The sequence below is a fragment of the Limanda limanda genome, chromosome 2 (genome assembly GCF_963576545.1).
Source record: "Limanda limanda chromosome 2, fLimLim1.1, whole genome shotgun sequence".
Classification (NCBI taxonomy): Eukaryota; Metazoa; Chordata; class Actinopteri; order Pleuronectiformes; family Pleuronectidae; genus Limanda; species Limanda limanda.
Genome location: NC_083637.1, coordinates 25,197,103 through 25,209,364, shown reverse-complemented (window position 1 = coordinate 25,209,364; position 12,262 = coordinate 25,197,103). Strand labels below are relative to the sequence as shown.

The 12,262-nt window shown below is 42.0% G+C and overlaps 1 protein-coding gene across 1 annotated transcript; it reads right to left on the bottom strand.

The window, feature by feature from the left end:
• Nucleotides 1–1,169: 1,169 nt before the first annotated feature.
• LOC133020930 (nuclear factor interleukin-3-regulated protein-like) lies at nucleotides 1,170–3,994 on the bottom strand. Its single transcript, XM_061087705.1, has 2 exons — nucleotides 3,860–3,994; nucleotides 1,170–3,190 (listed from the first exon to the last, which is right to left on the bottom strand). Exon 2 carries the CDS (start codon nucleotides 3,098–3,100, stop codon nucleotides 1,850–1,852), a length of 1,251 nt encoding a protein of 416 aa, XP_060943688.1. The 5' UTR covers nucleotides 3,101–3,190; nucleotides 3,860–3,994; the 3' UTR covers nucleotides 1,170–1,849.
• Nucleotides 3,995–12,262: the final 8,268 nt, after the last annotated feature.

The following is a 12,262-nucleotide window of genomic DNA, read 5'->3' as shown; positions in this document are numbered from 1 at the left end:
CACCGCTCCATCGCCGCATGCAGCTGCCTCTGCATGCAGGCATTCCCTTGGCAACTGTGGTGGTGCCTGCCTAGCAACCGAAAGGCTCTCGCTCGCTCCTGTGTGGCATGGGGGGTTGCAGACTGGGCTGGATGGAGGTTGAGCACAGACAAAAGATCTAAACAAAGACTTTGTTGTTGTTGTTGTTGTTGTTGTTGTTGTTGTTTTGGAGGCAGACAGGAACAAGGCCATGGCCGTGTCTCTGCAGCAGCACGTGTCTGCTGCTCCCTATTCTACCTCACACTCAAACATCACAATCTATTTGCATTGATCACACAATTGTAATTTCCAAGCTCCGGCTTCCTGCATCACATTGAGAAAGAAATTAATGATTTAAATGTGGAAGTGCTCTGCTTCAAACACGATGTAGCACTCCAGAAACCACAATGGAGAAGATGACCTCTGTAGTAACACTGCTGTGAATGAATGAATGAATGAATGAGTCAGTGATCAGTGCAGATAAAAGGCACTTGGCGCCACCTGGTGCTCATGCAAAAAATAGAGTCCCATAGATGAAAATATTCAAACAAAATTCACTCGAATAAATCATATTCATACTAAAATGCATTATTCAGTGTTTACTGCAGTATTTCCACTGCCTTGAGAATCTATCTGCGGTACCAGTCTGTCTCCAGGTGTTCATGTGGTCTGAACCTGCATCCTTCACTCCCATTCGGGCCAATCAATCTCCACCGCAGCTACTTGGGGCCTAAAAATAGCTTTCTACTGCTGACGTGGAGGATGCGTCATGCAGAGTAATCTCACTCCTCTCCCCTTCTCCCTGGCACTCTCAGTGCCACTGCCCCCCCCGCCCCTTCTCCTCAATGACCTTAGTCGATTCCAAGGTGGCGATAGCATTTAGCAGAATTTATTAACGAGAGGAAGGCCATACATGAAATTCTAAAGATATCACTTCAGCTGTCAAAGAAAACTGGGATACCATTCATACTGTTGAGCAGTGCCCCCCCCCTCTCCCTGGAGCCACAACTCCCATCGCTCCCCCCCGCTGTGCAGAGTCTGTAATGCAACACAAACTGCAGTTGAAACATGCTCAAAATGCATGTTACCTTTAGAACAAATACAACATTAGTATTTTGGTATATTAAATTAATTTAAAAAATTCACTAGACTCTTGAACAAAATACTTTTATTTTCAAATACAGTTACAATGCTGGACAGTGATGATGACAGTGATTTCTGTATGTACCTTGCAGTCATAAATGGGAAGCAGATATAGCGAAGAGCACAAAAACCACAGTAAACTCCAAAGCGTCACATGTATCACATATTATAATGTATCATGTTATACTCCCACCTATCTCTTTGAAAAGGTTGAGCAACTGTTTGTTTGTGTTGACAGAAACTTGAACATGTTCACAGGTGTGTGGAACATGATGAGACGGAGGTTTGGTTTGCATGCTTAATATTGAACATTCTTTTTACTGCTGTCTGTCAAATCGCTGGAATTCAGCCTGATCCAATGACTCTCACATGAATCCCCTTTAGTTCTTCAGTCCTTGAGCATTAGTTTAAAAGTTGTCTCTCCTGGTTGTGGTGTGCTGATCGTTGCTGAACAAACAGATCCCTAAACTGAATTGTAACAGAGAAACAGGTGGGGGTGTAAGCAAGCTCTGTCATGTCAGACACACAGGTGCAATGCTGTGTCTAACAGTGTGCACCAGCTATCTGATGTCCAATGTTGTGTCTTCAAGCAGTGGTGGGTTGTTGCAGAAAGCTGACAGTTTGTACTATGTGAGGTGGAACATGTCCGTTAGCATTGATTTGCCTCCGATCTTCCTCTGTTCTGGTTTTAAGTGACCTTGGAGATCAGCTGCTGAGAGAAGAGCCGTTTGAGCTGAGCCACTTCCTGAGACAAGCAGCTGATCTGCGACCTGAGACTGCCGTCCTCGGTCGGATGCTTAGTGTACCTGGAGTTCTGCAAAGAGGAGGAGTTATAATAAGCAGAGGACAGAGCCTGATGCTGCTGCCCGAGTCCACCACCGGCCTCCTCCCTCGCCCACGGGGCCTGACTCGCCGCCCGACCGTCCCACGCTGCCGGCTGGTGGCTCCTCACCTGCATGTTCGGCCCCACGGTCACCACAGGTGGTTCGCTGTGTCTGCTATCAGAGGAAGGAGACATCTCCCCCACGTCACTGTTGACACCGGAACATTTGAAGCGCAGCTTGTGCGGGAGACTCCTCAGCCCGTCATGGGAGTCTTGTTTGTGTACATACTGCACCTCCACGGGACATATGTGGGAGTCGTAGCCCTGCTGCTCCTCGGCCACCTGCCTCGGTGAAGGCTCCACACGTTCACTCAACGTGTCCTCGAAAAACACTGGGCTGCCCATGTTTGAGCTGCTTGAGGTGGAAACACCGGAGTCCTCGGACACACTGTGACCTGACAGAGGCCCGCTTGCCCTCGGCCCATAGATGGACGCCTGCTGCTGAGCCTGGGAGGGGATTTGGTGGGTGCTGGGACTTTGCTGTGTGTTGAGGTATGAGGGTCCGTCAGTGTGCGGTTGGTAGTAATGTGTTGTAGCGGGGGGTGGGTGTGCACAGAGGGGAACAGAGAGTGGCAGGATGCTCACGTCAGACGGATCCTTGACCAGACCAAAGCGAAACTTGAGGGCCAGCAGCTCCGCCCTCAGGCGAGCGTTCTCCTCCAGCAGACCTAGGACCCGCCTCTCCAGCACCATGTCATTGGCCCGCCGCCTCTCTCTGGACCTCTTGGCGGCCTCGTTGTTTTTTCTTCTCTTGTCCCAATAGCCGTCGTCTTTCTTCTCGCTGGGGATGAACTCCCGTTTGCGGCGTATGTTATTGCCGCCGTCTTCATCACAGCTGCTGCCAGCCTTAGATTCAGCGCTCTCTTTGTGCTGGAGCAAAAAGGTGCGACCCAGGAGGCCTCGGGCTCGCTGGCTCGTGGAGGTCAGGATGGAAACGGCTTCATCGGTGAAGGACCCGCAGGCCTCACCCAGGCGTCTGGACTCCAGTCCCTCCTCACCCAGCAGTGAGGGCACCAACAGGTCCTGGATGACGGCTCCCACGGGTTGACCCATCATGCTCAACAAACACCTCAGGAAGCTCCAGGGTCTGTCAGCAGCTCACTGAGGGCTGGATGTTCAGAGGGAAACACACGATAATGGCACCACCTAGTGTTGAAGAAACACAAATACATATGATGAGGATTTGTTTGTAGTGTTGTAAAACATTTAATTAACATATTTCATCTGTGTTTACATTGAAAGACTAATAAAAAATGAATAATAAAACTAAATATTGTGCAGATATTTCTGAGTATTTGAGAGGAATAAAAGGACTTTGATATATATTCATTATTTTGATGTTTTTATATCAAATCTGAAATTTCAACAGTTAATGTTCAATATAATATATTTATATCATTGGATATGCTGTGTAAAAACATTGAAAGAGTAATTTATAGAATATATTTAAAGTTTAAGTTTTAAAAAAGTTTCAGAAAAGGAGTGAAAGATTAGAAATGTTCGATTATCTTAAATGTCCTTTTTAGAAATAGCTTAGGAGTCAGTGATCATAACTTTAACCCGGCATTTACACTTAACTCTACCGAGTTTTTAATTCAACTCTGCTTCATAAATAGATGACGGATCAGCTTGTTGGTTTGTTGTTGATGTTGATATAACATGAGTTCACTCACGTATAGGATGATAACTCTTATACATCCAGACAATATTACACTTTCAATACTACACACAACATAGTGCAAAGATAAAAACTATGGACTCTCCTGATTAAAGCCGGTGTCAGTAAAGTGAAACTACAGAGGACACGATACTCACAGTCAGACAGGAGCTGGGCTGTGTGATGAGAAGCTCGGGTCCGGTCACGCAGGAGACATGTGGAGCTCCACAGCTCGTCCGGAGGTTTCTGCTCCTCGCAAAACTCAGCTCCGCATCTCTGTGTCGCTTCTTCCCTCAGCTCATCGGTTCAGCTGGGGTCGGATACTCACCCTGGCTGACCCCTCCTCCTCCTCCTCCTCCCCCCCCCTCCTCCCTCCTCCCTCCTCCCTCTTCCCTCCTCCCTCCTCCTCCTCTAACAGGAAGCAGCCTCAGTAAAACCAGTGTGGAGATTTAACAGCAACAAACCTGAGCTGCTTTCACACTCATCCCATAAAAGCAATTCATATTTATTTGTAGATCTTGTACTGTGGCAAGTATGAACAAGAGACGAGATGGAAAATAAATTGCAAATCAAAGGCTGTGATAAAAATACAAAAAAGGGGCCACATGAGAATATATCTAAAAATAAAATAACTTATTTAAATGTATACAATAAGCACACACAGCTGTTGTCAACTGCTGACTCATACTGATGTTTACACCAGCTGTTACACGTTTCATTAGGGTACTAGAATAAACCATTAGACTATATTCATTCAAAACATTGCAAGACACAGAGAAAACACAAAGAAGAAACAGTCAAATTGTGAAATCAAGAACAAAAGTAAAAACCTCATATATAAATATAAGAATAAATACAGTACATCATTTTTTTTAGGTAAAATAGGTTAGATCAGAAACTTAAATTGTAAAAAATGAGTTAAGCTTTCTCTTTTGTGTGTTAAGATTGAAGACATGACAGCTGCCAGTAAGCGAAGGCAATGTAGCTCAATCGCGCCCTAGTGGCTGCCTGCAGAATAGGTCATAAACCCTGCCTCCTCCGTGTTGGCTAGTGGGACATGGGCCAAACCTAAAGTACACCTCAAATACATTTATTTGATATACCCATATCATTTGTCAGTTTAGGTAGTTCTTATCACATTCAAGTATTGTTATTGTTTTATTTTATAATTTATCTTGTATTTAATTAATACGATTATTTTGATTCTAAATTTCACTTTCTTTCTCAACCCGGACATGTTGCCAGTGTACCACAGGGCTGACAAACCATCACTGTCACACAGTCAACCTATGCCAGGAAATGTCCTCAAGGCCACGAAAACATGAAAACACTTCACAGTAAGACCCTGCTAGAGCCAATCTATCAAGTAAATATTCAAATATTTTACAGAATAAGCAAAAACGTTGACCTGTTGGTGGTCAATGTCAGTAGGATTCATCCTCTGGTGATCATAAACAATGATGATTTAGATGTTTCATTTCGGACGAGGTGGTGGACACAAAAACAGACCAAGAGTGTCATCCTGGGAATCCTGCCCAGCACCTGTATGGGTCACCAGAACACAGCCATACAAGGTCCTGCATGTGACCACACGTCCTTCACCGAAGATTTTATTTATGCAGCTGTACCTGGAAGTGTTACTTTAGGTTTTTTCGTTGGCCGATTGCACGAGTTCCACAGTATCTGGTAAACTTGTTTTGCATCAAACAGGAGAAGAAATCCTATGAAGCTCCAACGTGTTACACACATGCACACACACACACACGCAGGTCATACTGATCTTCATAAATTGCACAACATGTTTGACCTAGTATAACAGTTTGATCAGATTCATGAATATTCAGAAATCCATCTATCATAAGAGGTTTAACATTTTAATTTGTAACATTCAACCTTTCTGCTCTAACTTACAGGACATCGAGTCTGTTTACAATGTGTATTTCAAAAGAAAATTCATATTTCTTGTGATTTTAATAATGAGAGATTCGTTGCTGATCCATGTGAAAACCTGCAACATCCACAGGTATAGGTTTTCTCTGTCATTTTTTTTTTTTTTTTTTTACACCACTACGTTAGATTAGATCATACAGTTATCAAAGCAAGTGTGCACAGTCATCATCGTGGCCTGAGTTGTCCTCATCTGCTCTTTGCAGTTCAAGGTAACACAAATACACTGACGTGTGTGTTTGTACATGCTCTCTTTGTGTCCTGACATAAAAAAACATATGGTTGTGTATTTTGTTTCCCACACACAACAGTCGCCCGTGTCACAGAACAAAAGCTTTTCCAGTGACTGTTGGCTTTAGTGTGTAAGAACAAAATAAACCAATCCCTGTGTAAAGGCCCCTGAGAGTTAATCTATAAACTATATAACCATAGATTGTTAATGTAAAGGCAGCTGTCTGCAGAGCGTGAGCCGCTCGGCTGCCAGGAGATAGTGTGAATGGAAAAGAGAGTTGTTATGCAATAGACCAAGACAGAGAGCATGTGAGGACTACGCTGGGCTGGAAGTTCAGCTGGGGTGAGGCTGCTCAGAAAAAAGGAACATTGTTCCACCAGCGCTCCGCTGCACTGTGACACTTCCTCCCCGCACATGGAAACGCTCCAAACAGGACCTCTCTGTGTCAATTTCAGCATTTTCTTCGAAACAAGACAACAATTAACTTCTCATTCTTTCCTCTCTGTATGTCCTCTCTGAAGCTTTTACCAAGAACAATGACACTATTGACCTGTTGCTTTGACCTTAACAGATCCACACACAGACACTGAGACAACTGTATTGTCCTGAGGTTCAGGTGAATGAAGTGGCAATGAATTGAAAAATTATGATTTCAGTTCGTTCCTTTCATTTTATTAGTTGGTATTTATTTCTTTGTACTGACCGATTATAGATTTTTGATTGCCCCCTGGTGGCTGGCTGCAGTACATGTCACAAATCCTGCATGTTGGTGGATTGGACATTGACCAAACTAAAAAGTCAAAGTGTATGTCAAATACATTTTTCTCAAAGATGCACTCTGTCCTTTTAGGTAGTTCCTATCAAACTGATGTATGTTCAAGTGCTCATTTTCTGGTAACTTTGGTTTTAATTAGTTATTTGATGCTATTTAAAAAACAGGGTGAAATGTCATGATTGACACCTGGGACTAACTCACAATTGGTCGATACAAGAGCTACATCCCCGATTGCTACTCTGGCTCCAAATGTGCAACATGGCAGTGTTCGTGTCTAGGATACTTGAGCTCCATTTCTGGATAATGAGATGAGTGGAAATGTGTTGTCCCTCTTTATTTATAGTCATTCGTTAATAAGAGAGTGAATTGAGAACATTTTCACCTGTATCATGTTCAGAGGGATTGTTTGGATTGTGGTGTAATGTTTTTGAGTGGTACTCTTCATTATTCTTCTTGAGACTTAATTTTGCAAGTAGAATTTTTTTTAAATCCTGGACAAAAGCATAAATGTATAACTTCTTATGGGATCTACTAATGATCTGCTTACTATTCTTTAATGTTTGATATATTCAAACTAAAGAAAACAAAGTCTAGTATCACAGTGGCAGCACAGAAACTCTGTCAAGGCGTTTGCCATGATTGGTTGAAGTCTAAGTTTCTCTGCGACAGTGTGTGTGTGCATGAAGACTTTCTATACTGAAGCACCTTTGAACAATATAACTCTTACCCTCAGTGACTTTAACCGTGTCCCCATGTATTGTGCTGAAGGTTGGTGCTGTAAAAGACCAACAATTGCTACATCACTGGACATGCTTCACCGCTGATGTGTTCACTCTGCACTATTATATAACTGGAATATTGTGCAAAATATGAAAGAAGCAGTGTTTGTGTGTGTGTGTGGTTGTGTGTGCTCGTGTGTGTGTGTGTGTGTATGTGTGTGTATAATAAAACATCAGTTGAATAAATGATTGTTATATATATTGTGTCACATGAGGTCATTATGCAGAAACAGCAAACACATTGACAGACACATGTAAACTAGAGAATTTCCTGTAGCTGCTTCCCAAACGTCTCCCACAGAAAAAACAGGGCTATTCTGGTAATCTGCCATGTTTTCAACCCATTAGCTTTTACTGCCAAGGAACATGCATTTAAAATGTTTACCTTCAAGAGAGTGACTAGCGTCATGTTTATGTGATAAAAATACATTTTTAGGAGCTGGAAAACTGCCAGTAATCCACTAAAGTGAACTTTTGTTATTTAATTCTGCAGGTAGTGTTTTTGTGGTTTCTTCCTCTGACTCCAGACTACAGACAGACAGTTACCAAAGAGAAAAATAACTGTTAAAAATAATGCAACCATTGGCTTTTTTTGAATCCTTTTAGCACTGTGCAGCTATTTTTTTTAATTTGTTTGTTTGCTTCTTTCTTTCTTTCTTTCTTTCTTTCTTTCTTTCTTTCTTTCTTTCTTTCTTTCTTTCTTTCTTTCTTTCTTTCTTTCTTTCTTTCTTTCTTTCTTTCTTTCTTTCTTTCTTTCTTTCTTTCTTTCTTGTTCTTTTCATAATTGAACACTTACAATAAAACAAATTCATGTCAATGTCTTCACCTTATTTCACAGATGTACATAATGTGCCAGGAAGCACAAATGCATCAACAGGGAAGAAGACAACAAGAGGATAGGAATGGATGTTCAAAAACAAAACAAATCATAGATTATTCGTTATATAATGCCGATCAGGCAAGTTCACATCCATAACAACTATTTTCAAGAGCAACCAGTAGCTGCAGAGTTTGCAAATTCACATGATCAGTCATAATCATTTATTTATCTTTATTGTTTTAGATGTATATATCGTATTACACCTTGGAGGATATCTACACATCAGGTTACAGCAAAGGTTAATGTCCATAGCAGAATGTGTCTGTGTGTGTCTGACTGTTAAGACTTGTTTGTGTTGACGTTAAGGTTGTGGTACTTATGTTTGACGAGTTGTGATGCTCAAAGAGAAATGTTAAAGTAAATTTACTATTTAGTAGGAGAACTATTCAGTCTGTTCAACATGTTGTTTAATCTCTTCTGAGGAGATTTATCAAGTCAGGGATAATAACTCAAAGACGTCAGTTTCCAAATTGAGTTTTTTCAAAATGATTTAGATTAAGATTGGACTGAAGAGAGTATTGGACTGAAGAGAGGAGCTGGAAAGACGTTGGCATTTACCAGGTAGGCAGGCTCCAACAAAGGACACTTTGATAATTGATTTAATGTTATTTTAAACAGTGTTTGTATTAAATCACAGACATTCCTATTTCAGGTTCAGATAAGGGTTTTTCATTTTGAATGCATGTTCTCAGAGGTCTTTATGTCTGTATATGTGAATGCTTCGTTATAGCCCAAAATAACGAAGGCACAGAGTAATTGACTGTCTCTGGCCGACAGTGGCCTTGTTTGACTTTGTGTCTGTGTGCGTGTGTGTGTGTGTGTGTGGGGGGGGGGGGGTGGGGGTGTGTGTATGTGTGTGTGTGTGTGTGTGTGTGTGTGTAAACTCAAGTTCAAATCAGGAGAACCATCCCACCCACCCCCTCTCCTCCCTTCCCTCCCTCCCTCTCTCTCCCTCTCTCTCTCTCCCTCCCTCCTTTTTCCGTTCCTCGATCCACTTGGACTCACAATCCCCCGTCAACAGTCTCAGTGCTGCAGCGGCTTTCACCACTTTAATCCTTATCCTGTTCTCGGACATCAGGCCAGGATGCCCATTACGTGAGGTTGTGCAACAGCAGACAAACAGTGCAGTCAATCGTTCTGCACATGCACACAAAGCCCGTCACCAATATACATTGAATTAGATGAGAGAGAGAGAGACACAGACAGAGCGCGTTGTGCTGGGCAAGTTTATCTGCATTTAGAAATACTTATCTCTCCTCACACATGGAGGGTTGCCAGTTTGGCTCCATATACGTGAATGTGTAACCGCCACAAAATTCAAATGAAGATAGATGTCTGTGTTTGGTATCCCTGCTGTTCTAAAGTAGAGGGGCTCAATAATGCAGAGGAAATCCATTTATAGAAGCTCACTGGAGAGGCAGGGCTGCTGAAATATTAATGCTACAACATTCTCTTCACTCGCTGTTGTCTGAGACTGTGTTTCGCTGTGATGTTTGTCTGCTATGCTGAGGTGTCTTATTCACGTCAAAGCTTCTGCCCTGTTGTTCTGCTGAGGTCGTCCCAAGTGTTCACATGGGGTTGTGTTGTTTTAAGACCTGTTATAAATTCAGTTATTGTTTAAATACTGAGCCTTATGTCCCACTTTTTTATAACTAGTGCAGTGCCCGTTCTAAACCTGCCTGTTCTCTTTGATGCTCCTGAGCTACTTCAGATTTATGCCTTGTCATTAATGAGGCTTGACGTTGTGTGTGCGAGTGTTTTAATACGAAGTCTATAGTGCAGGGGGAGATGGAAAACTTTGTGTTCATCCTACCTGGTTTATCTGCAGTGAATGTTTTCAAATGAAACTGAATTTGCCTCATTGCTGTTCACGCACGTGGTTTATACATGAGTTTGAACGATTTACTTAAATTATGCTATTCTTTTATACATTTAATTTCGGCTATTTCACAGGTCTGGAAAGAAATCGACACAACCTTCAAACCTAAGTTCACGAGTTTTCAAAATAAAAGCTCTGTAATTCAACTCGATATAAAGCATTGCAGCGACAAATCGACTGTTGTCTTTTTACTTTGTATTTTTGAGGAGGTTATTGAATGCTGATGCCATGACGGTGATCAGCACCAATGATAACTGTAAATGTCCCTGTCGTGGTAAAAAAAAACACAAATCATCAAAAACTTCACTTTTTGAACCATTTGTCGGCCGGACTGTAGTTTAAAGGAGAGCGTAGAAGAAGACCTGTTCACACTGCCCCGCCCCCGATGCCTGCTACAGAGCCCTGGTCCTCTGTTTATTTCAAATTTTATTAATATTGAACTATGGCGTGTCCAAATCGCATAAAATTTGACACTGCACTGCCTCTTGCCACTAAGGACACACATACCAAGTGGGAAGTCGACAAGATGCACAGTTCACCAGATATGCATTCCACATACAGACAGACAGCCAGACAGACTTTTGTGGAATAAGTTGGTAAATGCATTGATACAAATATGTTTTTTAAAGAATTGAAATGTTTTCTCTTCAACGAGTACAGATTTAATTTGCTTCAGACCACACAGAGTTCAAAGAAAAGTACACACAAGAAACGCGTTATCCGTGCGACAACTAGTAAATGGGGAAATTACATAATTTAACAGCACGAGTTAAGGGGTTATGTTTTAATCACATTTTGACTTCTCGGCAGCATTTATTAAAATTCTAAATGCTTGACATTGATGGACTGTGTCATTTTTATTGTGTTATTATTATTGTTTTCATTAGGAGAAGGAATGACAACTGTTTAATCTCCGCTAACTTTCCCTTTCAGGTTCTCGCAAACATTTGTCCTGAAATGCCCTCTCAATGGGGTGAAACACAAACATACACACACACACACACACACACACACACACACACACACACACACACACACACACACACACACACACACACACACACACAAACACACACACACACACACGCACACACACACACACACACACACACACACACACACACACACACACTGATTAAGCTGCATTTCTCCAAAGAGGAAAACAAGAAAGAGAGGGGGAATTTAATTACACATTCGTCCTCAAGTAAACCTTCTCCTCAGATCTTCAGCATTCAAGCTTTCCTCTGTGTTCCATATGCTGATGAAATTATGGATGTGCTGGTGGCAGGAAGAGGGAAGTTTTCTCTCTAATAAAAAAAAATTAAGTGGTTTAATGAGTGTTTTCCAATAATAATTTTACATTATGCCAATGGGACTTACAGAAAATGAAACATACGACTCCACGGATCCACTGTCATTTGCTAAAAGAGCCAAAAACATGCAAACATATTACATAAGTGCAATTGTTCATAGCACATCCTATTCAGACTTTAAGCCCCATTATTATAATGACATTTTTTAACCTTTGACTTGTTAAAGTGCTGCTGCCATCTGGTAACATCACAATATTTTCCCAGGTAAACATTTCAAGTCATGCTGCAGGGTGTGTTCTGCAGCCTGTAAACACTCAAGTCATGCCCTGAATGCATAATTCCTGCATAATATCCTCTTTAGAAGTATGGCATGATGTAACCGAGAAGAGGAAGAAACCAGAAAGTGGAACAGTGGAAGAGGAGAGGGGATTTGTTTAGTTCAGTTGGAGTGTTTGTTCTTTTCCGGGGGCAGGGCAGGTCAGCACTCCGCCTCTGTCCTCGTATCACCTCTGAATCCCAAATCATGTACTCTTGAACACTGTGCTAAAATAAACCCATTCTGCAGATGGAACCTCATGACTCTCTCTGCTGTGGATTCATCCTCTGATGTGGAGCGCCTCTCCGTGCAACCGCAAGCTCAGTGGATAACAGATAACTGATGACCACGGAGTGTGTCTGTAGCATCAGAATTACCAGGATCAATTCACATGTGTGTGTTTGTGTGTGTGTGTGTGTGTGTGTGTGTGTGTGTATGTG

Coding starts and splice junctions, on each gene's coding strand:
- LOC133020930 (XM_061087705.1), bottom strand. CDS start 3,100: ATGATGGGTCAACCCGTGGGAGCCGTCATCCAGGACCTGTTGGTGCCC.